This window comes from Hippocampus guttulatus, chromosome 17, assembly GCF_054856545.1.
Source record: "Hippocampus guttulatus isolate MCC_2025c chromosome 17, RoL_Hgut_1.0, whole genome shotgun sequence".
Taxonomy (NCBI): domain Eukaryota; kingdom Metazoa; phylum Chordata; class Actinopteri; order Syngnathiformes; family Syngnathidae; genus Hippocampus; species Hippocampus guttulatus.
The window spans coordinates 8,612,345-8,640,145 of NC_141277.1; the positions used below are offsets into that span (position 1 = coordinate 8,612,345).

At 43.6% G+C, this 27,801-nt stretch overlaps 1 protein-coding gene across 1 annotated transcript in view; it reads right to left on the minus strand.

Moving 5' to 3' along the window:
• Positions 1–27,801, minus strand: part of LOC147192017 (uncharacterized) — a 53,349-nt gene that overhangs the window by 10,241 nt on the left and 15,307 nt on the right. The window contains exons 6-28 of the mRNA XM_086135562.1: positions 26,790–26,843; positions 26,653–26,706; positions 20,849–20,893; positions 18,667–18,720; positions 18,352–18,396; positions 16,897–16,950; positions 15,723–15,767; positions 12,013–12,066; positions 11,183–11,227; positions 9,726–9,779; positions 9,512–9,556; positions 8,516–8,569; positions 8,326–8,379; positions 7,302–7,355; positions 7,165–7,218; positions 6,966–7,019; positions 6,849–6,893; positions 4,992–5,045; positions 4,858–4,902; positions 4,366–4,419; positions 4,215–4,268; positions 3,016–3,069; positions 2,009–2,062 (exon numbers count right to left, since the gene is read on the minus strand). Of these exons, the coding sequence (XP_085991688.1) occupies positions 2,009–2,062; positions 3,016–3,069; positions 4,215–4,268; positions 4,366–4,419; positions 4,858–4,902; positions 4,992–5,045; positions 6,849–6,893; positions 6,966–7,019; positions 7,165–7,218; positions 7,302–7,355; positions 8,326–8,379; positions 8,516–8,569; positions 9,512–9,556; positions 9,726–9,779; positions 11,183–11,227; positions 12,013–12,066; positions 15,723–15,767; positions 16,897–16,950; positions 18,352–18,396; positions 18,667–18,720; positions 20,849–20,893; positions 26,653–26,706; positions 26,790–26,843 (1,179 nt within the window). The remainder of the gene's footprint in view (positions 1–2,008; positions 2,063–3,015; positions 3,070–4,214; positions 4,269–4,365; positions 4,420–4,857; positions 4,903–4,991; positions 5,046–6,848; positions 6,894–6,965; positions 7,020–7,164; positions 7,219–7,301; positions 7,356–8,325; positions 8,380–8,515; positions 8,570–9,511; positions 9,557–9,725; positions 9,780–11,182; positions 11,228–12,012; positions 12,067–15,722; positions 15,768–16,896; positions 16,951–18,351; positions 18,397–18,666; positions 18,721–20,848; positions 20,894–26,652; positions 26,707–26,789; positions 26,844–27,801) is intronic.

The window sequence follows — 27,801 nt, forward strand, 5'->3', positions numbered from 1 at the left end:
CAACACGCTAACTGTGCCATGTAGATCATACTTGAAACGAAATGTATCACACTTAGTCCAGAGATGCAGATTATGAAATGCATCAATGTGTGTCAGAGTGATCTAAACTTGTTTTTCTTGTCAACGTTTTGCACTGACCAACCATTTAAGAGGATGGAAAAATGCTGAGGATGAATTGGAAATCTGATTGTTTTCAAGAAACCGTCCCACCGGCGGGGAAGATTGGATGACGACCAGGCGCAGTTAGTTGGGTGATCGCCCCCGCAAGGTTCCGCAAGGCTCCGAGTACCGTAAGCCTATTACTGTATTCTAGGTAGAAAGCCGGTTAACATTCCTGTCTGGGGTACCTGCTGCATGGTGCTAGTGTTTACATACCCTGATTAGCCTGTGTCACAGGGGAAAATATCGAAATCCGCTCACGAAAGAGTTTGGGGATATTGGGCTTTGGGGTGAAATTTCAGGATGAACCTAAAATGCTAAACTGAATGACCTTAATAGGTGAACTTAATTTGACCTTTAAAGTTAGGCCTTGCACTGTTGCTTAGTTGTTAGGTGCCGTCATAGTCTCACGATGTCAAAATGTGAACGGTACGATGAAGAAGACGACTTAACTGCCAATTCGAATTGAAGCAGGAAATGCGTCGGGCCATTCATGGATGAAACACCTGTTGTGAATGTTGCCATTTAGCTTCTTGTTGTGATTTGGGTCTGATTCAGATCAGCACATTTGGCAACAAATGAAACATTAAACACGTCGCCGTGCGTTTTTTCAAAACAAATCCAGTTTGAATTAGTTTTTTTTTTGTTTGAATGCAACGCTAGAGACTGTAAATGCCAAATCACATTGAATCTAGAGCCGATTCATATTTAGAAATTGTGCAATCGAGACTTAAGATGGGAAATCCAGATAAACGTGGGGATGAATTGATCCCTTGTCATGTCTAATCAAGTCAGAATGAGATTTTGAATCCATTCCAGATGACCTTATTTCACATCAATGCATGATTAACATGCAAAATCCAATCGTGCATGTAGGGACAAATATGTCTCCTGTAAAAATCTGGACTGAAATATTTGAAACAATTTGACAAATGTTGAGGGCTTGTCTAGGGTCTCATTTGACATGCTCTGTGGTTCAAATTGACTGCAAAGTTTGGGTTCACCCCCCCCCCCTCCCCCCTTCCAAGTTCAGTACAGTAGCACGCATGTGTGCGCTGTTGGGCGCGTGCCGAGCGGCGTATGTGGGAATCCATCATTCGTCGCCGATTTACACCCTGCGCCGTGTAGTCATAGTTTTTGGCATGTGACGCGCTTGTGAGAAGTGCGGGCCTGTGTAGGGGTCTCTCGAGCAGTCATAACGAGTAATGACTTAAAAAAAAGTCTCTCCTTTTTTTTTTTTTTTTTTAACCCACTGATCATAAAACGGTGTCATAGGGTGTCATATAACATCAACATGTGCATCCACTACAGTGCAGGCAAGTCTGAATTTCGAGTTTTACATGTTGTGCCGCAACATGAGGGACAGCAATGAGGTCTACTGGAAGAGATGCAGAATAATTAGAAGCAAGAAGATGTAAAGATGGTCCTCAATTAAGCGATGGTCACTGTTCATACAGAGCAGAGAGAATAATCGAGTGTTGCTGCGGGCGCTGTTTGGATGTGTTGCTGCTTCACGTGTATTAAAGTAAAGTTGTTTACAGGTTTATGAATACAGTGTTGTCTATGCAAATTGTCGTCGAGCTATCAAAGGCAATTTGCATTTAATGCTAGCATTAGGATAGCGGACTTTGGTTTGATGAAATTATTGACTGAAATAATGATAAGGAATACTTGAAAAAGGGTGTTTCAAAAATGTAATGTGTTTAAAATGTCTAGGAGGATGTAAAGAAACATGTTACCATTTTGAAGGGGAATGAGGAATTTCGAACTCATGTCACCCTTTTTATACACAAATTTGAGGTCAGACAATCCAAGCAAAGCAAGAAAAAAAAACATGAATGGAACGAACCCGCAAGCCTTTGGTTCCTCTGCTACCTGCGGGCCCTGCCGCCCCAGGGGCTCCCTGAAAAGCAAAACAAAATAAAAAAGTGAATAAGCGGAAGAAAGACAAAACAAAGGTTCACATTGACACAGCACACAGAGACCGCCCTGCACGCTGACCCTGAAGCACAAAGCGAAGCAGGGGGGGAAGCAGCGTGACCTCGGGGTTTGTTGTTAGATGTGTCACTCACACCAATTAAACGGCCATGTGATGGAATCCCACCTCGCTGCGTGCCCCCTGCTCTGTGTTTATATTTGCTTTGGTGGCTCGATGACCTCCCGCCGCAACCGACGCACGAGTGCTCCGAGTGGGCCCGAGCAGAGGCCAAGGTGATGAGGGCTTGGGGGGCTTCTAATTAGTCGTTGGTGTTTTGATTTGGAGTGACAGCAGGGTAAAACGGGTTCAGCGCGGGAGGTTGCCTGATCAAGTTTGGCCGCAGAGCGTCACGAAAGACGTTTTGGGGAGCGGATAGACCAATGGCAACCGTAATTTTAAAATTTTCTCCGTAGCTCGACAGCTATTAGCAGGTCTATGGTTCTGATCCAGTTGTGACTAGAGATCAAACTGAAATGGACTAACAAGATGGAAAGGCGTTTATGCATTTGCTATAACCAGCTTTAGGTCTATGGACTAGTTCTAGTACTAGTTTGTCCTTACTTAGTGATACAATTCAGCCCACTAGTAGAATGACGATGGTGCTAATAGAATGGCTAATTGCAGTAAGATTTTTTTTTTTAAGTACAGTTCAGCTGCATTTAACTTTAAAGTACAATGCATTTACATGTAATCTTTAAGAGCTGTTTATTCTTTGACATTTATTTAAGGAAATGTTTTTATTCAACTCACTAAACACGTAAGTACAAAGAGCATACTAGTACATGAAGCTAAGGAAACAAAATGGATGTCAAGCATATGCAATCAATGCTCCAACGGCTTTCCCTAGCAACACAATTAGCAAACAGGTGACAACTTACTGGTCTTCCTAGTGGTCCTGAAGGCCCAACCTCCCCTGGTGTCCCTGGGTGACCCTGCGCAAAAACAAATTGATGCATCAGCGATTATCCGGCACAATTGTAAGCTACTTCGTTTTGATTACAAGACCCAAGCCTGTTAGCTTGCGAGCTAACTGGTGGCTAGCACCTCTCGTCGCGTCCTGGAAAGGCCCACAATGACCTAAAGCGTCTCGCCATTGCATGGAGGCTTAAAGTAGATATATTTTGGTGGCTCAAACATGGTGGGATGTGTCGGTAGAAGAAAGATGTTAGACGAAAAGTGGGATGTGGTTTTGCTCATTCAGCTACTGCGTTTGAAAGCGAGCACAGAGGCTTGAACTTTCATGATCAAAGCTTCAAATTTTTATACTTGCCGATTTTTTTCAATCATTCAAACTGGCAGTGTCCTCTGTGGTGGGGCAAATTCACAAGACATTTCCAATTTACCAGAGTAAAAATCGTAGATGACGACAACGTAATGTCATGGATCTCGTCATTGCATATAACATCAGGGGATTGTGCCACAGTACCTGGTGTGACGGCGTTTACAGCCACAATTGGGACGGCAAAGGTTCCCTAGTTGAGTGAAAAAGTTTGGTGTTTAAGTACTCAATTTTAAATTCTCTTTCAATTTATGTGTAAATTTGATCATAAACTTTAACTGGCATTGACAAATAAACAACTTGTAGCAATCACACTAAGCTCTCTTTTTGGGCGAGCTGCGTCAGCAAAAAGTATACTATAAAAAATGTGTTTTAAGAAATTTGTTAAATGTGTTTAAAGCATGTGTGAGGTGTAAAACTATCACGGGCAGATTTGGAACTGAATGTATTACTGGCCAAAGTGTCCACTTGTAGGACGAGGGCACAGGTGACATGTGAGTTTTTTCATGGGTAAATCCCTGTTGGACTTTTTCAATGAGTACTTCCTGCTTGCATGAATAGAATGCATGAGGAAAAGTCATTGGAAGTGATCAGTCACGGTTGTTGGAGAGTTTTCCAACAGCTGGATGAGAGAGCTTTTAAGAGGAGATGGTCCAATGTCTTCTTACTTCCTTCATCCAAAACATCAAGGTCTAGTATTCCCATGGGAATAGCCCAAGTATTTTAATTGGGGATGCCCTTCGAGCACTACCCCCCCCCCCCCCCCCCCAATAAAAACAAAACAGCTCTGTGACTTACATCTGAGCCTTTCTCCCCAGGTGGTCCGGGAAGACCCATCGTGCCACGGTCCCCCTAAGAACACAAAAGTACAGCGTTGAGGTCCAGAGGAAATAAAGTTGCCTTTGTTAAGAACGGTGTTGTTTTTCTCAGTATCCACACGGAAAGTTACCTTCTCTCCAGCCATTCCCACCTCGCCCACAGGTCCGATGAAACCCACCAAGCCCTGACAAAAAATGCATATGAAAACAGTTGCTTCGGTCAGAATATTGCTTCTATTTTATGAAAATTATGCTGCTCCCTCCGGTCTGTCTGTCATGGCCACCTGGGGGCAATCTAACATAGATGTGACTCTACGGCACATGGAGATAGACTAATCACCTTGATGGAGGAGCTGAGACTATCTTCACAGAGGCTAAAGAATATATGCCTGTGAGTCTTGTTCGTGTCTGTCTACAGTAGGTGTTTGAATATCCCTTGCTTAAAAAGTCAAGCATCGGTGCTTGTTTTGTTAGCCAGCGGATGGCGTTTTGCACTGTCTGCTAGCATTAAGCTAAACGAACTTGTGGTTGTTTTAAATATACAACAATTTTGTTTTTTGCATAGTTTTCAGGTCACGACTGGCCAATGTGTGAAAAGTGTGCAGTCGGGCAAAGTTTCCTACTCTTTCTCCCATGGCGCCAACTTTTCCCGTGATGCCAGTCTCTCCCTGCACAAAGCAAGCACACACTCCATTAAACACATGCAAAGACCTGTTGAAAACTTTTGGTTTGGAAATGACAACGAAAAGGTTCACACCTTCGCTCCTTCAGGCCCGACTTTCCCGAGGAATCCTTTTCCGCCCAGTCGACCCTAAACGGGACACAACATTAAGCGTCTCGGCACATTCCGGGTAGAAATAAACACACAAGGGCGCTGAATCACTGGCGCTGACAGTTTGCGGTAAGTCGGCAGATGTTGCCGTCTGCGCAGGTAACACGGCCCCGTCTCGCTTTTGGCACCACGTGAAGGTGTTTTTTGCCGACTGTTATGTTCTTGACAATCATTCCTGAGGTTAAGAGGGGAACTAAGTGCTTTTTTACCAGCCGTAACTCCTCTGAATGAAATGACTCAGGGATTCCAGGATTTGACTCCAGACCGATGAGCTGCTCTCATGTCATGACACATTTAATCTAATCCGCCTGGAGCACACAGTCAATTAAAAAAAAAAAAAGAGAGAGATTTGGTGTCATAACTTACTCGACTGTAGTGAACTGAGAAAAAAATAAACAAAAATAAAATCAGCTGTTCGATGAGGTGTGTGGCATGTGGAGGTGTGAGGAAGTCGTCAGGCATTTATTTGCTATCCTCGATGTCCAGTTTGAGGTACTCTTTATCCTCACAAGTAAGACAATTCAGTGCACTGGCAGATACTATCTTACAAGAAAGTTTTCCCACTACGAGTGCCACTTTAAGCCTACTAGTAGAACGTTAAGCTCATCCATTTTCCAATCCACTTATCACAAGGGTCGCGGGGCGCGCTGGAGTCTATCCCAGCTGTCTTCGGGCAGTAGGCGGGGCCAATCGCAGGGCCCACACAGACGAACAATGATCCGCGCTCACACTCAGACCTAGGGACAATTTAGAGTGTTCCATCAACCCGCCATGCATCTTTTTAAAATGTGGGAGGAAATCGGAATACCCTAAGAAAACAAGCTGGATATCCGAGATCTAAATTAATTCACCACACGAGTAAAACAACTATGACAATGTCTTCTTGCACACAGGAAAAATGGTCCTAATGAGGCTAATGTTCAATACAGCTTAAGTGAAGCACTGTTGAAGAACCCGACATCAAGGATTTAGGATGAGGAGCATTTATTGGATATTCAGCATAAATACACTGATCTCGCGCTGGATATCAAGGATATCAAATAAATGCTCAAAACGGCCTCCCATTGAGTTGGAGAAGTGGGGCTTGTGCCACCTGGACCGAGATCACTCGAGTCATCTTATGCTTCCCCCATCACAAAGAAGACCGAGGGGGTGGGGGGTCCGACTCGGATGACTCAGCGGGGGTCGGGGGTGTTGGTAGCTTGAGTGGAAATGGCAGGATGTAAAAGGACAAAAAAATAAATAAAATAAGGCAAGCCCATGTGGGATCATCAAAGCAACTGACTGAGAGAATGTCCAAGAGAAGGAAGGCAGTTTTCCAACGTCCAACTCCACTTTGGCACTTCTCTCTCTCGTCCATGAACATCCTTTTTACGCTTGCTATAAATCTCCACAGTCAACACGGTAGTGAAAGTAATCACCCCCTTGTGTCCAAAACAGAAGATCGTAAATTATTGAAATTGAAATTGACTGGCCGTACTGTCTAAAATGGTGTGATGCAATCAAACCTTTTTTTTTTGACAGATAGTCCAAAACAATTATTGGGCCACAAAAAAAAAAACAAAAAAACCACCAACAAAGGCTGAGTCACACCAGACTGTCAGGGCCCATTCCAAATGAAAAGCAAGGTTTCCAATGCTAACTAGACTGTGGAAATAAATTTTAGAATGATGTTACTATTGGAGGGTTTAAGGGTCTTGTACAGGACTCATTATCGGCCATATTTAAAACTGTTGTCCAAAGCACAGATTCGAAGAGTGATGTGATGAGATCACAACTCACCTCAAATCCTGTCGGTCCCGGAGGCCCGATCGGGCCCTCGTCTCCCTGGAAAAAGATCATTTTCATCTTTCGCCAGGGAATCAAATTTGAAAAGCTGTTGTTGCTGACACGGCTTACCTCAAAGCCAGGTAACCCCCGTGGCCCTGGTAAACCTCTTGTGCCGAGCTTTCCCTTAAAGTGTGGAAAAAAATGAACATGGTTACATAAAAACACTCGTTGGGCTTTTGTTTGAAATTTCAGGGTGAGCCTAAAACGCATGATGACCTTTACAGGTACATTTCTCACGTCGCAATCGACACATGATGGTCTTTCTCACCTTTGGTCCTTCAAGGCCATTCTCTCCCGGGGGTCCCATGTCGCCAGGGAAACCCTGTCAAGGTCAATTAAGCTGGGTTAGAATTCTGGTTAGGTCGCGGTCACAAATCAGCAATGCAGTGTGGGTAAAACACGCACCTCGGGGCCTATTGGTCCTGGTGTGCCATCAGGACCTTTGTCGCCCACACTACCCTGGAAAAGGAGAAAAAGCAGACGAGTGGACGACTGGATACCACCAACATCATCAAAGGGCTTTCATTTCATTTTCATTTCATATGCCTTATTGTCCCCAAAGGGAAATGTGTCATGGACACTCAACTGGTTCTGCAGTTTACAGTCAATCCCATGAAAAACACAATCCCGCAGAACTAATCAATTCAGTGCAGTGCACACTAACTTACATATTTGGATTCCTTATATGAATAGATGTAGGAATAAAAACATGTATGTAATGGTTCACCTTGCTCCGAGTGACTCTAAATCTCCTGACAGAAGGAAGGAGCTGATACTCTGGGTCAGTGGTTTTTGGATTAGTTCAGGATCAATGAGTACAATGGAACAGCAAAAGTCTTGAATTCGGACTGAATTCGATTACTGCATTCACACCAGACTGAATGAATCAAACTAATGGGGAAAACAAGCAAGACTTTGTTTGAACTGGTTAGGGCGTGTGCCAGCATGAAAGCACGAGTAGATGGAGCGATAATGCGACAATCAAACTGCTCCGGAGTCCGTCTGGAACACTACCAAGATGGTCTGGAACCAGCTGACTTGGCCCGAGTTTGAATACTCTATTCACACCTGACCAAGCGAATTGTAGCAATAGGGAAAATGAGCTTGAGTTTGTTATAACGAGGGAAAAAAGGAATGCCAGTGGTAAAAGCAGTCAGATGGCTTGCCACATCCAAACCGTGCCATAGATTGTTTGGAACTCTCCCATGGTGGTCTTGAACGGGTTGATTTGGTTCCATGACAGCGTTCACACCAGACGTAATGTTTCATAATAAAAAAACTCGTATTCAATTCAAAAAGAAGAGTGCTAAATCATATTTAACTTTGATGATGATGCCCACGCTTTGACTGACTTTAAGCCGCCAAATGTATTTGAGACTTTGGTAATGAATACTGCAGTAGTAATAGTAAGCCAAAATCCCAAACTAACCTGGGGTCCTGGTTTCCCTCGGAGGCCAGGTGGTCCTGAAGCGCCCTGGATGCCCTGTAAAATAAAAACAAAAAGTCAAGGCAAGAGGTATGTCTGTGGGATTTTTCTTGGACACCAGGGTTTGTGACTAAATGATTTGACAGATTTGCAGTTGACAATGAAGCGCACATAAGTAACTTGAAAGGCTTGCCTTGTCTCCTTTGAAGCCTATCTCGCCTTGCTCGCCAGGAATCCCGATGTCACCCTGATGAGATCAAGAGGAACAGGATGATGGATGACCCAAACTGACATGCGGAACATTTGGTGTACGATTGACTGGTTTTGTCGCAAAACAGTCACATACTTTCGATGTCATCGGTTTGTCTGCCATCCAAACCTCAATCTCATACGTGGTCCAATGACACTGTAAGTATACCGGTTATTTCGGTCTTGTACAAAGACATGGATTTCACGGAATGATGTGCTCCTGGATGCCTCCACCGGGGACGATTTCATTGCTGTTTGTTTAGATCAGGGGTGTCAGACTCATTTTGGTCATGGGCCGCACGGTAGTTATGGTTTCCCTCAGAGGGCCGTTATGATTGAAAACCATATAATTGTACAATCACCTCATCATATTATTACATTTACATAACTGCCCCTGCATTTAATTATTGCAAACACTGTGTGTTTTTAACAACAAATTGAATATGAAAATTGAAGTCATGGAAAATAGCGGTATTGTAAACTTTAGGTTCAGAGGGGATTTTGGTGAAAGATCACTTCAAATGACGAGGGGGCCGGATCTGGTACCTTTGAGATACGATTTTGGCCATGGGCCATCCAATCAACCTCCTGCGAAATGGAAATGTTTTTAAGCCGTTGTTTTTTTTTTTTTTTTCATGGGACTGCTGAATGGAGAGTTGAGCGCCTGTAGTGTAATACCACATTGTGCCACAAAAGGCAGCACTGAGCACTGCTGTAAAATGTGCAATGTTAAATTAAACAAGAAAAAGGCAGAGAAGGTGCTAAATTGTGATTTGGAGATGGTAGCAGTTGGATATTTTCTGCTTATTAGAGCTCAGCATGGAGATGAAGGTGGGTGGAGGGTGTTTGAGGGTAAGCATGCTCTTAAGGTCTATAATCGGGGACACAAAAAAAAATAATTCACACGCATCACATGCAATAACAGGAATATTCAGATCACCTTATCACCTTTCAGTCCTGGTTCTCCTGGATTTCCGGGTACCCCCTGGAAGAAACACAGAACCATAAGTTGGCAATCTTTCCTAGTTATTTATTTATTTATTTTTAAATACACATTTACAAATACATCAAGCCTACTATCACAAGCAGTCCCACTGAGTAGATTGAACATAAAGGCTGCCGAGACTTTCTAAACAGGATAGAGTGAGGATTACCTTCAGTCCATTGGGTCCTGGAAGGCCCATCTCGCCAACAGGTCCCATGTCACCCTGTCACCAATAAACGGACAAACATATTCATGGCTACATTGTTCCAAGGGAATAATACAAACACAGCATAACAGCCACTTATCGGCAGATGGCTAGCTAGGTGACTGGCTAGCTAGCTAGCTGGATTTACTTTAAGTTTGTTTTATTAAATCATTTAATGTTGTTGAAGTTTATGTTCAATTGGAATCTAACCGTTTACCGACATTTGTATTGCTTGAGATGTCACAATAGCAAGTTATTAGCGTCAAAGTCACAAATCTGGTTGACCCGTTTCACAAAATGCTCCTTTTCTCCGCTCTTTGTCCAAAAACTGATGTTCTACTGCTGAGTACTATCCATCCATCCATCCATTTTCCGAACCGCTTGATCCTCACTAGGGTCGCGGGGGGTGCTGGAGCCTATCCCAGCCGTCTCCGGGCAGTAGGCGGGGGACACCCTGAATCAGTTGCCAGCCAATCGCAGGGCACACAGAGACGAACAACCATCCACGCCCACACTCACACCTAGGGACAATTTAGAGCGTCCAATCAGCCTGCCATGCATGTTTTTGGAATGTGGGAGGAAACCGGAGCACCCGGAGAAAACCCACGCAGGCCCGGGGAGAACATGCAAACTCCACACAGGGAGGCCGGAGCTGGAATCGAACCCGGTACCTCTGCACTGTGAAGCCGACGTGCTAACCACTGGACTACCGGGCCGCCCTGCTGAGTACTAAAGAAAGGAAAAAATATAGAATTTTTTTTTTCCCTGGTGAAAGAAGCGAGTCTACTCTCTTATTGTTGGTTTGCTGCTTATTTTGTCATAGAATACAACATTTTGTGGGTATTGAGAAATCAGTCCAAAATAGCTACTAGTACAGTACAGTAGTTAACTGCATTTGTATGGCCTGTAAAGTTAATGAAAGTTTTTTTTGGGTGCTTTATTTTTATTTTTTGTGTTTGTTTTGCATACATTTAAATGTGCAACCGTTGTCTGGTCACACGAATGCCGCAATGGGCAAAAAGTGCTGGATACAGAGCTATAATCACGCTCCTCCAATTACAGGCCTGCTGCCACCGCCGGCGGCCCAGAATAAACCGGGAGGAGCAACTGGTCACGGGTGAAGACGGGTCGCGACAAGAGATGATCACACACTATAATGTGACCATTGGGGTGGGTGTTTGTGTGTGTGTGTGTGTGTATGGGCGGGTGCCTTAAAAAATTATTTGCAACCTGCTAAAATGTGTTTGATTGACTATTAAAATATTTTCACATCTAATTCGAAGTGCACCCACTTCCAATATTTTCAGCATGTTTATCGCCGTAAACCTAAGGAAGAAAACGGTCATCCCTTCACAAAGGCATTTTCTGTTTCATTTCAATCCAGCATTTTCGGGACAGACACACAAAAAGGGAATACTCACAATTAGTCCGAGTACTCCATTTGGACCGGGGGCTCCCATCTGGCCCTGGACACACAGAAGGAGCAAGTGAGGTGAAGAAGCACTTTTCTGGGGTTATTGCCTCATGTTTTTTTTAAACAAACATGCTGAGAATAGTGGCTCAGTGTTCAGGGATGCTTATGAGAGGTGGCTGTGTGTTTGTGAGTGCAGCCAGAGAGGTGAACTCCCAAAATGGCGCTTCCTCTAAACTGCATGTATCTTTTGTCTTTTTTTCCCCCCGCTGATGCTTGATATTTCGACCTGTAGTTTTAATCAGTAATATCTATGATTATTGTTGTTAAAATAGAGTATGCCAACATAAATCGAGGGTGATGCTGTGTTTTGGCACTATTGTCATATTTTGTTGAAAACTAAGTCCTTGCTTTAAAACAGCCATACAAATGATTTGTCCCCCCCCCCCCCCAATTCGTTTTTTAATTTATTCTTTAATGTAGGAGATTAGCACGCCAGCCTCACAGAGCAGAGGTCCAACTGTAGTTTAGCTTGTTAGCATAGACCTAAAAACAAACAAACAAACAAACAAACCAAAAAACAACAACAAGAAGCTGATGATACAGTGAGGTTTTATGACAAAAATTAACATATACAGCTCCGGGAGAAAAATAAGAGACTTAAAGTAACCACGTTGGGTGTTTTTTTTTTTTTTTCATTTTCTGTTTATTTAAATTCCAGTACTTGTATTTTGGGATAATGTTGTCAGTAGTTACGATACTCTTTTGGAAAGTTCCCCACCTACACGGCATGGATGATGTAAAAGTGAAATAGTGGGGTTTGCATTCCGTGTGACCTACTGGTTCTCCGTCTGCTCCAGGTGGTCCTCGCTCTCCAAAGTCGCCCGGAAACCCCTAAACCACGCACAGAGATGATGGATGCACACAAACAGCGCGACCCAAAACTCATTTGTCTCCATGTTCTGCTTGACCAAACCGTTTTTTTTGTTTTTTTTTTAAGCGCCAAGGGTCAACCGAAACACACACCCTACTTTAAACAACATCCTGAAACACAATGTCCAACAAAGACACCACAACAGTTGTCATTCATGGAGAGTTGGCTTTCTGGTCACATAGTCAATCGCAACAATCACTCTTGTCTCCAAAGTAATCTCGACTCTCCCCATATGTTGAGCAATGAATGAATATTAAAGCAGGGTGAGAGAGAAAACAGAACAAAGTGCTGTTGCGTGATCATGAGCGCTGCCAAGCTAACATTAGAAAAGCAGAGTCGTCTGAAATATGCAACGTAAGAGCATAACAGCCCCATTTAAGTTGATTATACTTTTTTCGTCAAGCCAGGCCTTTCCATATCCATTTAGCGCTAAATGCAGGCTAATCTCAGCCACACTCGATGCAAAGAAAAACCCCGCAGGGCCAGGAGCACAATGCCTCCTTAGACCAGAGCGTCTTAGAAAGGCTCATTTTGGCCGAGTGAGGCTATTCTTAGCCTCACACATTGTTCGGAAAATGCTAATTACCCGTCAATAGTCACGGAAAGTGGCGGGTCTTTGTCACAAAGGAGGACGATTTTAAACTTTTTTTTTTTAACTTCATAAATCATCAAATATCTATCTAGACCTAGGACAAGGTCATCAAGTGCGCTTCTCCCCATGAGGGTCCTGGGTGAGTTGTGGCCTATCGCCGAGCACAGAGACACATAATGCAATGCTGGATGAAAAAAAATCTGCATTCATCATGATGAGCTTTGGAACAAAAAAAATTGTTAGGATGTTTTGAGCAGCAGACTGGTTATCTGGTTTTGCATCACACAATGCAGTTATACTGCATTGGTGAAAAGAGCGGCAAGGAGGAGAGGCAGAGCGCACCCAGGACTGGTCGCCAGTCAAATGCAGGGCGCATGTTGACAAACGAGTGGTCAGAGTCACATTTACTCACTTCGGTTTAATGAAACTAACATGCCTGTTTTTGGATTGCGGGAGGAAGACGGAGGAGCCGGAGAAAAACGTAAACAGAGGAGGAGAGGTACGGTACATCTTTTGACTGGCCGCCAGCCAATCACAGGACACATATACTGAAGGCCAACAAGCATTTATCTTCCCATTCGCATCGATGGACAATTTGGAATCTCAAATGACGCTCTCGTGCATTTTTAGGTTGTTGCTTTTTTTTTGTTTGCGAACCAGATGCCGAGGTTTCTGGTGCTGTCATATACTGTATAACGGCAAATTATACTAAGGTTTCAGATCGTGTGACAATAAACATATAGACATTGGAAACAATACCAAGTCTAATTTTGTTCGACGGAAATATTTTTCACCAAAGTTTAGGTTGATTTGTACAACTTTGATGCTTGCCTAGCCGAGCTCTTGAATCGTGCGCTGTATGGCACACGCGACGGCACGGTATATACCAAATGTTTTGTGCGCGGCATAAGGCGTGCATTTTTCCTGCAAATGTAGATCAAATTCTGAGTTTTCACATTGCATGACATTGAATTCCCAGTGGTTTCAACTGCAGAGGTTTCACAGTTTCGGGAAACCATGCATATTTTCCGTTTGTATTCGGCAATTTACACATTCACCGATTTTTTTGGGGTGGAAACCATCCTGCGTTATTAGCTGAAAAACTCACCTATGCCAGGTTTACTCTATCAATCTTTCAGCATCATCTTGTAGCATCTAGGTGCTAAGAAACTAGGTGGAAGTAAAGGGAGGAGCTTCATTTAGTCAGGCCTTTACTTTGTGTAATAGAAAAAAAAGTGCTTTTCTGGCAACTAAAGGCAGCTATAAGCCTCTTGATTGTGTGAGTTCACTGTACTTGAATGGAAAAATGTTATGCAACCATGCCTGAATGATCTCTTGTACTCTTTCTGTCTATTTGAGAGCGTTCCAACAATGTATCAATGCCATGTCAGCATGAATCGCCGTTGCACAGACTAAAGCGCATTTGGACCAGAGCACAGCCCACGTGGATGACGCATGGAGTTCACCCACAAAAGGGATGACTCACGTCGCTGTCACCAGTGCTGTCAAAGACAAATGTGAGGCGGAAAAAAAAGAAAGAAGACCATGCCGAGTACAGCGCTTGAAACTATTAGTTGAACACGGTCCAGCGGGGATTAAGTGCATCGCTGCTTTTACATCCAGTCAGCAGACAAGCCAGTCAAAATTGGGTCAGGGAACGACTTGGATGTTGCGCAACCAGGACGACATACGCAAGGACTGCGCTGATGTTTTGGAAACATGGTTTTGGAACGCTGGGGGTAGACAGCCACAATTTATCTCACTGCACTGTAGATGTACTGGTGGTGTAACAAATATTTTGTTTGTGGAGTGAATTACAGTTTTCATGGATCTCTAGTTTACAGGTTATTTATTATAAAATAGCAGCCTTAAGGCGGGAAGAAGAAAGCAGTTCATGTTTGTCTCTCTTCCTGATGTTGTTACATCAGTCTGTCAGTGTTTTTTTTGGGGGGGGGACAGTAGCGTGAGATATGAGATAACTGCCTGGTCATGTGTGCTCCTATGATCTCGCCTCAGGCGAAAAAGGAGACACCCCTGACAGCGGCCATCAAATTGTATGATCAAAATGACTGCTATATGAAATCAAAAGGGGAAAAAAATAACATTTATACTTAAGTACAACACAAGTTGTAAATTTAAGAGCCTGTATTTTATTTTATTTTTTACTTTTACACAGGACCGCTACTATTTAGTACGGAGTAAGGGACCGATCACTACAACTAATTGGAAATAGTCTTGAACAATTAACACACCCTTACGATTACTGTGGAAAAAAGAATGAAAACAAAAAATAGATAATGAATAAGCAGGAGATTGGTTAAAACAAACAAACCAATCAAGCTCCACTTCTGAGATCATCTCAAATTAATCAGTCTAACATGGATGCTATAAGACAAACGGCATCAAAATTGAAGCAAGAGGCATCATTTTCGGCAAGTACTATCCCAGATGCGCCAAATTTCAACGAGATCCAAATAAAAATACGACCCGTGTTCTACTCGCAAAAAAACAAATCTGCACACTGGACAATTGTGAGTCAAAAAGGAAGCTCACGAGTGGATTCGTTTTGCTCCATAAATGCCCCATTGAATGAAAACATCTGCTGAATGGTTTGACGGCGTGCGTGTAAGGGTTCGAAATCTTTTGTAAGCTGCTGTCAAAGTGATCTATATGGCACACATACGCACACATAAAGCGAAAGCAACGGCTTCCTCCAACTGCCCCGGGGCCCGTTTAGTTCCACAAAAGCCTTTTTCTTGTTGCAAGCCCGACCCTGACGTGCGACTGGTGAGACCCCAGTTAACCCCCCTGACAGGCCTGGAAACACTGAGCCGGCTGGAACAATGACACAGACTTTGCACCTTTCTATGGACAACCAAAGCTCTCTATACCGCAAAAAAAAAAAAAAAAAAAATCCCAGGAAGATTAGAACTGAATGCCGCTTGACACGTGTGACCGTCTGCCAACTCGCCCAAGCACATTTGCACATACGACACTGTAAAGTATGTTGAGACAAAACTTTACCGGCCTACCCATCTTGCCCCTCTTGCCTGGTTCGCCTGGAATGCCCTGGAAAACAGAGAGAGAAAAGACGGCGGGTGAAAGAAGAATAGACAAAAAGACAACAAAGAAAGAAAAACAATAGGCAGATACAAATTCTGTGCTCCCCTACTGCACAGGATTTATCATTCTGATGATTTTTTTTTTTTTTACTTGAACTCCCTACATTTGAAAACATCTAGCGATACTTTTTTTTATTACTTAGGCTACGTTTACACTATAATCCCCACGGCACACGGCGGCCCCATTTCAGGCGTCTGTGAACAAAAGGGATTGGTCATGAGACAACGCGGCAGGACGGCATGGGCAAACATAACAGGCGGTCATTGGCACGGATGCTTGGCGAGATTTGTTTTTTTCTAAACGATCAAAAAAATTGCCACAGCGGTCACTCAAGTACAAGAGTTAAATCGCCACTTCTGTTTTTAACGCAAGCAGGCCTACGCATACTCTCACAAACGGAACGCAAGTACGTCTGCCTCCTCTGTAAGCTAGGACACCGTGCATTTCTGGCATCAGAAGTACGAGGACGGAGTGGATTACAGCCTTGATGCAACCCCGCTTGGAGCATGTCAGAAGTATAATAATCGTCTCGCGTTTTACTAGCCTTGACGACTTTAGCCAGCTCAAAAGAGACGCGCTCAGGCAGGGGCGTCAAAATTGTTTTCAATGCTTGCCACATCTAGTTAGAGTTATGGTAATTACTCAGGGTGTCCAACGGTAACCCTAGGTCCAAAAAAACAAAAATGCACTATTTGGTACGTACCTTGGTTTTAAATTCACGGTTCGGTTCACATTGGCTACGGTGAGGTCTGGTAGGTTTGTTTTAACCGAGACAGATTCAATGACTTGTGACTGTGACATATTTTTCGGAATGGACTCTGCATGCACCACTTCTGTGATTGTTTCAATAAGTTTAAATGTGTTCACGGCACGTAGAAGGAGCAAAACTATAGAAAATATTTTTTTTGGTCACTTTTTTCATTACGTTGCAATTTTCCAACTACCGGTATTGTGAGTGAGGCAGCTTAACACCTGCTACAAACAGGGGTTCATCATATAATTTTTGGGTTCTCTTTTGTGATTATAACTGGAGACACTTTCAAACCAAAAAAAAAAAACAATGGCAAGCACTAACTCTTTCTCCGTCAGGTCCAGGGAGGCCAAAAAGCCCGGGGATTCCAATGAAACCCTGCAGCAGAGGAGAGAAAAGGACAGACAGAGAGAGAGAGAGAGAGAGAGAGAGAGAGAGAGAGAGAGAGAGAGAGAGAGAGAGAGAGAGAGAGAGAGAGCGGGATACACAGTGAGTTATTTCAACACAATAAATGCAACGGGAGCTTTGATCCGACTGGATCCAGAGGGTCGGTATTCAGGGGAAGGGGAGGGGTCCTGCATGCTTAGGGGAGGGCCTCTGTGAAGAACCAAGCCATGAGGCAAGTGTATATGCCCATGGACTGCATGGTGCTGGCTTCCACGATGTAGTCCAAGGGCACATACCCTCACGCCAGGGATCTCTGAAGACGGCCCCGGTTGTCACACTGTACAAGGAAAGACAAACAAACACCACAACACAAACACAGCAGAGAACGACGTGTGGTTAGTAGGCATGGGCCGCTTGCCGCTTTCAAGGTTTACTGCAGAAGTGGCCACTCATTTTCTGATGAATACTGTAAGCACTTTTTCTGTTGTACTTTTTGTTTATTTTTACTTTTAATTGTTACGTTTAAAAAAAAAATCCTCTTTATGTTAACTAACCCATTTAATCCCACCGGTCACACTTGTGAAGGACAACAATGATTTAATTTACAGGGCTCTAAAATTTTTTATTACTGATTATTTAAAAGGGCTACCAATGACACCTGATTTTGACTTTTAAAATGTCTGTGAACATTTTTGGATTAAATGGGCTAATGTACCTATGGAATATGTTCAAGGGGGGGGGTTGCAGTTATTTCCCCTAATATTTCAAAATAACACTTTTGGAGCTGTTTGCAATATAGTGATATTGTGGATAGGTGACCCCCCCCCCCCCCCCCCCCAAAAAAAGAGAGCGAGAAAGGACCTCAAATGCCTCCTTAAAACAGCAGGGCCTCATACGGAGCTCAAACAGGAAATTCCAGCCAGTGGGGGCAGGGGAGAGACATTGGGACCCGTCAAGAGGATCTGATAAAGACGCTTTATTGGAACATTAGCATCACTTTGTGTGCGTGTTTGTCTTATTCGGTGCAGCGGAAGCCGGCTTGTTTGGATGAGGTACATTATTTACAACGGGCCTTCTCCGCCGGGGCCTGAAAATAGCAATACAATGTTGACATGACTATTAATAGTGCTACGCGAGGCCTGTGTCAATGTGCTTTTGTGTGCAGAGAGATGTATTACATAACGCCTCGGAGGGATTTGGCACCCATGTGCACACTCTGTATATGCACTCGAGCAGGAAACATACCGATGACTGGCGACCTCTCTTTAGATTTATTCCTTTTTTTTTTAAACCTCATTTCCTGTCCTCCCCTCTATAAATACTTCAGTGAAAGTGTCAGCACCTGCCAGGATGATGTGTATTTATTGATAATACATTCGTAATTTGACTTACCCGCACCCCTTTAGGCCCCAATGGTCCTACTGGCCCAGGTAAACCCTGAAAACAACAGATTTATTTTAAATTCGAGTCATTCAGCATTTATTGTTTGCTTGTCCCAAACGAATTGTGAATAAATGCGAGGAATAAACTAGCTTGTGTTGCTTATTCGTAAATACGCGTCTAAGTCGTATTTACACACATGCACATGTGCACACACGCGCATACGCACGCATACACGCGCACACAGAGGGTGAGCTGTTCAACACAAGCTAATTGTACTTGGCTTTGACTACAACTGTACCAGTCACAGCAGAGGATTTACTGCACCTGCCTGCCAGGATAACCTTTGGCACCTGGGCTTCCGACTGGACCTAGCTCTCCCTGCAGGGGGAGGAAGAGGGTGGGGGTGGATGGGAGGGAAAGAGGGAGGGAAGAAGTGAGGTAGAGGGGAGGTGAAGTGAGAAGAATCATTGTAATTATGGTCACAACAACACACATGCGCAATGACCACTTACTCAGGCTCACTTCTGAATCGATTGTATTTAAACTTCATTTATCCAGGTTTGTCCATTGACAACTATTTCTCATTTGTAAGGCCAACCTGAGAGTACAGTAAAATGACGCAAAATAAAGCAAATAGAAATGACTGACAAAGTGCCTCGACCGCTTCATCAAAATGTCGGCTTTCAGAAAGCCAAAGTTGAACCCGCGTTTCCAAACTTGCGCCCTTGGAAAAAGGGATGTGGTCTACTTTGGGGACGGCAACAGGGCGTGGCGCGCTTTACAAACGGGCACAGAGGCGACTTGTGTCAGAGCGAGGGCATGCTCATGTATAACTTCCTTTGACGCGCTTGGGATGTGCAGCCATGCGCGGCACTTGCCGTGCTGCCTTGGATAAATAGAAAGTGCTTCCAGTTAGGACCCGGCTGACCAAGGTCTATGGGTCTATTGTGGAGCATCGTGTCTAGTTAGTTTGACGAAAACTGTATATACAGTGGTCACTAAGAAGTCTATCAGGATACGAGCTGTCATTGGGATGATTATATTGCTTTGACTTTGAAAAAAAAAAAGGCTTCAAAAAAGAGGCTTCAAACTTTTCAATTGCCACTCACGGTCCAGGATTACAGTCAAAATAAATGTCAAACAGATTGACCTGTTGTATGTTTCAAACTAGAATATAACTTGGCCTTAACGTTTTCCAGCTTAATGCTAACACATAATGGGAAAAGCCATAGATGGTCTTGCCGTGTTAAGGAATGGATATTGGCCCACAAATGGTGCGGCGAAACATGTAGACAATACAACCATACTCACAGGCATATATTCTTTATCCTTTGCAAAAAAGTGACCGATATTACTGCAGATTGCTTATAATAGGTGTGAAACTCTTCTTCATTTGAATGAGCAAGATTGCATTATACTGCCGTCTGGTGGTCCAATTGTGCACACAAAAATGAGCTGCAATGAATTCATCATGATGCACAAATTGGTTATTTGTTTTCCCTTCCATTTAATTATGTTATTACCTCATGTTTTTATAAAGTACAATATTATAGAGTGACATTTTCCTTTTACCCAGTGAAGAAAAGTGGAATGTAAAGGACTGCTATTTTGTGAGCCAAACCCTTCTGAATTGTTACTTGCTGGAAAAAAAGAAAGGGGAAAAAAAGGCTTCAGCTACATTCGTTTCATCTTGACTTTACTGTTGACTAAATGCTGGTGGTGTTGGTGGAGGGGGAGGAAGGGGGGCAGGGGGGTAGAGACACTGTAAGCACGGCTCATTGTGTGTTACAGTCGAGTCATGCACACCAGCTGGCCTCTGCGCCCCATAAGCGGACAGCCCGGCAGTTTCCGTTCAGGTTCTTAACGGTGACTCAGAGTTCCGCCAGCGATGGGAAAGCGGGGGGCGTTTGAAGATGGGACGCGGAGACGCTTACACGTTTGATGACAAGTTTGGGAACTCCTTCAGCCACTGACGTATTGGACAGGCTCGTACTTGACAATGTTCCACTCTGCTGCCACTGTACGGCCTTTCTTAATACTAACATGAGCATGAATCCACACGGCTTGTATACGGCCGGCTTTGGTCGTTCCTCACTTGAAATAGTCGTCTCTGCTGCGGCCGAAACCGCATGATCTCCTCCCATATGCAAAATGAAGGACTTCTTTGAATTAAGTTTAACCGTGAGATGAAGGCGGACGAATGCTGGGACATGACGCAAGGGAATAGGTTAAAAGACTTGACAAAGCAGCTGTGAATGTGACACGGTTGGCTTCTTTCTGTTACTGTTTGTCTTTGTTTGGCAGTGTTTTCCTGATATCCAGGAGAACATCACAACCAACCAGATGTCACTCTCTCGACTGTCATCAGCTATTCTCCTCTGGTTGCATGTAGTAGTACACAACCCCCTGCTGTATTGTGGTTTATATTTTGCGCCCTTGCTATATATCACGGCTTTTTATGTGATAGTTTTTCTTCGGTAGCGTTGATATGGACAAATATACTCACAGATTCTCCGGGGAGTCCGGGTGGACCTGGGTAACCTTTCTGCCCCTGAAGACAAAACCAAAAAAAAAAAAATGAAGAAGAGACGTGGACACTGAGGACGTGAAGCATAATCATGGGAGTGGAAATAGAAAAGGAAAACAAACACACTGTGTAAAAGCACCTTGGGAAAAAAAAAGTGACTGGGCTAAGGTTATGTGTCCTGAGTAGGGGGAGATGATGAGTGAAGCCGTTATGCATGTTCACCAACAGGCCTGTCAAAGCAGTTTGAGGCCACGTGTAATGAGTCAAAATCTCACAATGCTGTCAAGGAATCCAACTTTCCAATGACAGCCAGGATCACAAATTCCGCTGGAAGACAGCTTGTCACAATGACAGAGCATTGGCCCCGCTAGCCAAACAATCGTAATATAGACATAAAATAAATATTTTATGAAACCGACTTTAATCAAAACATGGCAGGAAGGGCGAAAAAAAAAGCTCCAATGCAGCTTCCATTAAATTCTTCGATTTGCTCCTTTTCCTGGATCTTCACCAACATTTCAGTGTCATAGCATAAGTTGATAATTAACATACTAACCGATAAAGTACGCAAACGATGAACAAAAAAAATGGTCTCTTTCATTTGGTGGAGAAAGTGAAATTGGTTTGTTTGAATCATACTCCTACTATCTAAGCTAGCTAACGAACTAAAGAGCTAACTAGCTAGCCAACTGGAAACAAAGCCCGGTATCTAGCTAGCTAAGTAACTAATGAATTAACAAAGTAGCTAACTCTAAAAACATTGGCAATGTCGCTTTTTTAAACCATGTTTTAGCCTTGCCATAGCCCTAACACAGCAGCTCACTTTGTACGATGGCTCACACCTTCGTACCAGCCACCGTCATCCATCAAACAACTCCACACCGACACGCTGTCATGAGTCGAGGTAATCTGAGTGTCAAATTCCTCTCGCGCAGGCCTTTAACTAAATATTCTCGTCATATCTCACATCTGGCGTGCATCATTCCGCTGGGAGGGGGTTTGCAACAAATGAACACGCCGTCTGTCAAACTCGCTGGCGTAACACAGTGAGTCAAGACATGTCTTCTTGCGTGTGTGAGTGTACGTGTGTGTTTTCCAAATTTTGCGTGAAAGCTCTGATTGTTTAGCACACATGGCCCAGTCTTGAATTGCTCGCACGTATTATGTTTCCCATTGATGGGTGACACAAATCTTTCGTCTTTTTACAGCTAAGTGAATACAACTGTGAAACCCCATTTATCGCAAAGAATATGTTCCAGACTCACTTGTGATCGGTGAAAATATGCGACATAGCGAGACCATTAAATACTTTATGATTAGAATTTTTTTTTTTTATTTTACTTCTGTCACACGATTTAACCACAAAACTCAACACAAGAAACAACACAAAATACTCGTGGCAAGCACAATGCAAGCAGTGCGTTTCCGCCTCCAGGTTTGGACCAAATGGTCCAGTTTGACATAACGTTATGCTGAACACGTGCATGTATGCGGCCAGACGGCTGCTCTGGGCAACCACCGGACCACATCCTGAGGAGCGATATGTGCTCATTTGTACGACCACCGAAGTTAAATTCGCCTGTCCTTGAGTTCATGTCCATCAGCCATATCTTGGCTTGCGTAAGGGTAGACGGAAGAGTGGTTAAAGAGGGGGGGGGGGGGCGCTTGTGTCTGGTGAGCTACCGGCGACTTCTGGCTTTTCTATCTGATTCAACGCACATGCTTGTGATGTATGCAGTGTTGTAAACACGTGCAGACTGGTGAAAAAAGGCGGCCTCATTTGTGAACTCTTTACAAAGGAGATAAGGATCGGTGACCGCCTGGTCGGGGGATGGCGGTTCTGCTTAGCGCCTGCAAACACATGTACGGTCCAACTGTAAATGTAAACATCAGATTGGTATATGCAGTCAAGTTTATCGTTCGTGCCCCCAGTATATTCCAAAGTTTCAAGCCATCATTTCGACAGCATACAGAGTCTGAATTTAGAGTTGCAAGCCTTCAATGTAGGACCATGTGGTGCTGCAACATGTCAAGCTGCCCTCAGGTCTACTGGAAGAAATGTAGCGTAATTGAGATCAAGAAAAAAGGCAGGGAAAGACCCCGCGGAAATGTCACGAAAGCTGGTCCCACAGAGCAAAGAGAATATTTGCACGTGAGTATTCGCGTCTCCTCAACAGAGCAATTGGATGAAGGCTTAGAATTAAGTATCATCCATGCTAATTTCCATCGGTGTCTCTATTGCGTGTTGCATCATGCGTATGTTAGTATTAAGCGAGCATACTTCTGTTAGATGCAATGTGGTTCGGTTAAACATTTCAGCTTATAAATTGCAATGTTTATCCTTTGTTTTCCGCAGAAGTTTTACCGTAAACTTCAACTGAGAGTGACAAATAAACAGCGTAACGCAAGCACGCTTGGACCATTTGGAGAACGGAGTAAGCAAGAAAGTCTTATTTTGATTTCCTCAAAGTGAGGCCATAGATGGCCTCTTCTTACTTTACGGTGAGAGAGTGAGAACAGGTGCCAGGGAATATTTGAAAAAGTCTGTTTTTCTATATCGTGGGTGAGTCTGGAACACATCCCCCGCGATTCACTGCACTTTGGAGGCAATAAATGACATACCCGTTGGAAAGCTATTCGTTACAGACAAAGGTGTACGTCAGAAAACCACGGAATGTGTCAAGACAAATCCGATCCGAGCGGACATAAAACGGAAACATTGACGGCGCGAACAGACGCCGCGGAAAGAGCGGCAGCGTCGGAAAGGTGAGATGCGCAGCTCGTAATGACTCGGTGAGGTTTGGCCCCGCATACGTTGCCTCGCCGTGACCTGGCCCGACATCTTGAAAAGCCATTCGGCGGCCGCTCGCTAGAACAAATATTGCACTGAGAACTCGAACACGCTTGGCTTGCCTTTGTGTCAGCGGCCGTAGAAAGGCATCCCGTCGAATTTCCACTTCTCGATTCAAAGCGTCAGACTGGGTTTGAGTTCGAGTGTGCATGCTGTGCGTCTGTGTGTGTTTAGGTGTGTATGACAAGACAGGTGGAGAGCAGCTCCCTAGTTCTCTTAAACCATTGCTTGCACGCAACAACAAAAAAAAACAGCCATTAACCGAAGGATTGGCTGATCAAATCCCGCTCTGTCCAAATCATGTGTCGTCATCCACCTTGCCCCCAGTGTCACTCACACCGATGTACAGCTGGGTGTGAATGTTTGGTGGTGGTCGGAGGGGACGTCAGCGCATTTTGACAGCCAAGCTTATGTTAGTCTGCCCCAGGGCAGCTGTGGCTACATAAAACAGTTAACCACACCACAGTGTGAACGTGTGAGTGCATGAATAATGTATCCATTGTGAAGCGTCTTTGAGTGTCCAGAAAAGCCTTGCATAAAATGGATGCATTATTATTTGTATTATTATTATTAGTTGTAGTAGTAGTATCCATCACAGCTACATGTCAGACAAGACAGCACAACATCGGACTGTGACATTAGAAAATTGCACTTTTTAACATCTAGGGCCCCACTAGTAGCATGTTACCTAGTACACGGTTTTGCCTCTCTAGTTGCATCTAGTCGTCCATTTAGAATGCTTAAGTTGTCCTAGTGAAGACCAAGAGGAAATCAGTACTGAATCCATTTAAGTATTTATTCAGTATCATAAATATTCATCTTAAATTGACTGATAGATTGGTTGATTCAATCAGGTTCAGTCAAAAAACATTCAATAAAGTACAAAATTAACACACCACAGATGGAAAAAAAGCATCAAAATGTGGCCTCACAAAAATTGTTTCTTTTAAAATCAAGCTTTTGCCTCTGCTCTCAAACGCTATGGCTGTGTCCGCTGAATGTGCCATGCCCTGTATCAAGCATCCTTCTTCTGCTTACTAATTTCTACATGTTTGATCTGCCATTTAAAACCTCTGCTGTCTGGACTATCGTGCCATATAACCGTCACTGCAAATTAAGACACTGAAGTTTATATCAAGTGGGAGAAGGGATCCTCATGACAGCTCCATCACAAAAAATGCTCATGAAATGTTAACAAAGAATGCTTAACGCTGCAATTCAGAACCATATTGCTCTCCGTCTTTAAAGATATTTTCAACAATTACCTTCAGACATCATGTACAATGTATTTAGAAAAGTCCCTGAATTCACTTTGCAGGGTCCATAAGGTGATCCTAGGACGCTAATAGTCACACTAGAAATGGGGAAATAAACATTTCTACTCGTGTGCCGATTTGTCTTCCTAGTGAGGGCAATGAGCAAGTCGACATCCAGCTGAGAACTAGAGGAGGTGCTGTACTGTAGATCGTTTAGAGCAGGATGTAGAGGGGTTAATAAGCACTTGGGGTACAGAAAGGAAGCCCTCGTGGTTTATTTAACAAGCCTCCTCCGCAGGCATCGTGTCTGATGATTGAGTCACGATGGCAATGCTGTTCGCGATGCCAATCATGTCAATCAGACTCCGAAAAAAGCTGCGACACAATAGTAGTAGCGGTAGCAGTGGACGTGCGTGCGAATGAGGTCATCCTACGCTTAAGCATCATTAGCGGCTAATCGCAGATGGAGAGCAACGAAAACAACCTGGCAATCTCTCAACCTCCTCATCTGGACTCATTTAGTCGAGCCCTTTGTCAATATTTTCCAGCAGATTTACAATTTCCATTGTGATTGAGAGCGTGAGCGACAGTGTCAGGTTTGTTGCGAGATGTACTGTGCTTCTCTCCCTCACACACACACACACACATGCACGCACGCACAAGAAGGGCTAACTAAGACCTAACAAAAGCCACATGTCAGTCCGCTGACGTGCAGATGCACTTTGCAACTGTGTACGGATAAGCGCAACTCTGGCCCGCCGCACAGCGGGCAATGTCACGCAGCCTGCGGGAGTCATCAACTAGTTTTCATGAGGGGCCGACGAGTCAACGAACAGCATTGCACTGACACAGCAAACCCAGTCCAAAAAAAAATGTCATGTCGTTAACGCATGAGCTTTGACAGCAAAAACGATGTTTCCCTGTACTAAGCAAGATCCCGACGACCACTACCGTGCTGTACCTATGCAACACACATTATACAAGTACCGCACTGTGTTTTCACATAACTTCTTATAAGTATTGGGGGCAAGACAAAAAAACCAAAAAAGATTTCAATCAGGAAATTGGTTTGATTTAAAATAAATCAATCCGAATCATTCCCCTTTAAAATATGTTGAAATTTGTAGCAACATACTGACAAGTTAATTCCGACATTGCACAACGATAGCAAGAAACTCATGACATCATACCCTCTTAGAACAAATCTATTCACTCTCTGGGACATCCGGAACGGTCTGAAAAATGTCATACGGCACCATCTCGTTCCCACTCTGCAGGAGCCAGGCAGCATTTTGTTGCCTCGAGATTGAAAGTCTGGATGTCTTTTTAGAGCAATAATGACTGACAATAGGATAAACACATTTGAGTGAGAAGCTGGTCAGCCGCGAAGGTATGTTTGCATACAAATTCATTTCCGCCTATTATTCATGTATTATTATATGATTTAGAGCATCACTCGTGGGACTGAGAACAAGCCTGGGATGATGCAACCGATGTCATCATTCAACAGTGACATGGGGGTGCATGTTCGGCTGCTGCATCTATTGTGCCGTTGATGCAAAAAAAAAAAAAAATACAACAACAAAAAAAAATTGGAGGTCAAAATAAAGAGCCACTTGTGTGTTTCTGAGTGGGCATATGAGACAGGAGCGATCAGTGTGCGTGCCGTTCGTTACCTTGCGACCTTCTTGACTGGTCATTCCAGCCGGGCCGATGATTCCCAAATCGCCCTTGAAGACACAATGTGACAAAATGTCAAAAATGTCCCGTTCACAACCGGCGAGCGAGCATGACTGTGTGAAAAGGAAAGTACCTTCTCTCCTTTCGGGGCCGGTCCAGGTGAGATGCCGGGGTCTCCTTTTCGACCCTAAAAAAAAGAAAAAAAAAGAAAAAGGAAAACCATAATACAATATAATCATAAGATCTGTGTGCTTTTTTTTTCTTTTTACAAAGCGTATATGCTTGACCAAGTTTCAAAGAGCAAGCGAGTGACTATAATGAACCAAACTTCAAAGCTGTTACTTGGGAATTAACGCATGGAACTGACTCACAGGAACCTACCCCCCCCCCCCCCCCTTCCAATCCCCCCTGCAGTTTACAACTTCATTTAACTTATGAACTGAGAAAAAAGAATAATCTAGGATGTAAAGGAAACATCAAACACTCATGCTGATTGGCGCGACACATCAAAAAGATGGAGACTTGTTGAAAATGTGATTTAGTTACAGAACTACAGTATTCATTCTTTATTATGATTTCTGACTGTAAAATTATGATGGATTTTTTTTTTTTGAGGGGAAAAAAATGTCACCTTTTCATGGAATTTTCCAAATTATATTGTACAACTGAAAGAGAAAATAAATGGACGAGAAAGGACCGTAAGATACATGGAGGGGTTTTGGCAATACACAAATATAGTCTGTTTTTGTAATGCGCTTAAAATCTGGTGTATACAGAATGTCAGCGGGGAAGGTTGTTTGTCATGAAAGACAAAGCCAACAGTTGCTCTCCTGTTTTCACACATTAAAATTGGACTCCGTTCAATTTCTGCCTTTAAATATCTCCTTCCTGGAGCAGAATTTCCATTCACCTCTGCCGTCTGTCTGTCCCTGGAAGAACACTGACTCTCTTGTTGATCACAAGAGCAGACCACAAAGAACTCTCCAAAATACGTTACAAACATGGCGACGGCAGCCTGCTGGACATGCTCTGGCGTTTTTGGATGAACCTCAAATGCACTGTCACCTATACAGGTGAACTTCAACTTAAGCGAAGGCAAGATTTTTGTGGGTGGGGAACGGCGGTTGCATGAAGCAAATGCTAAC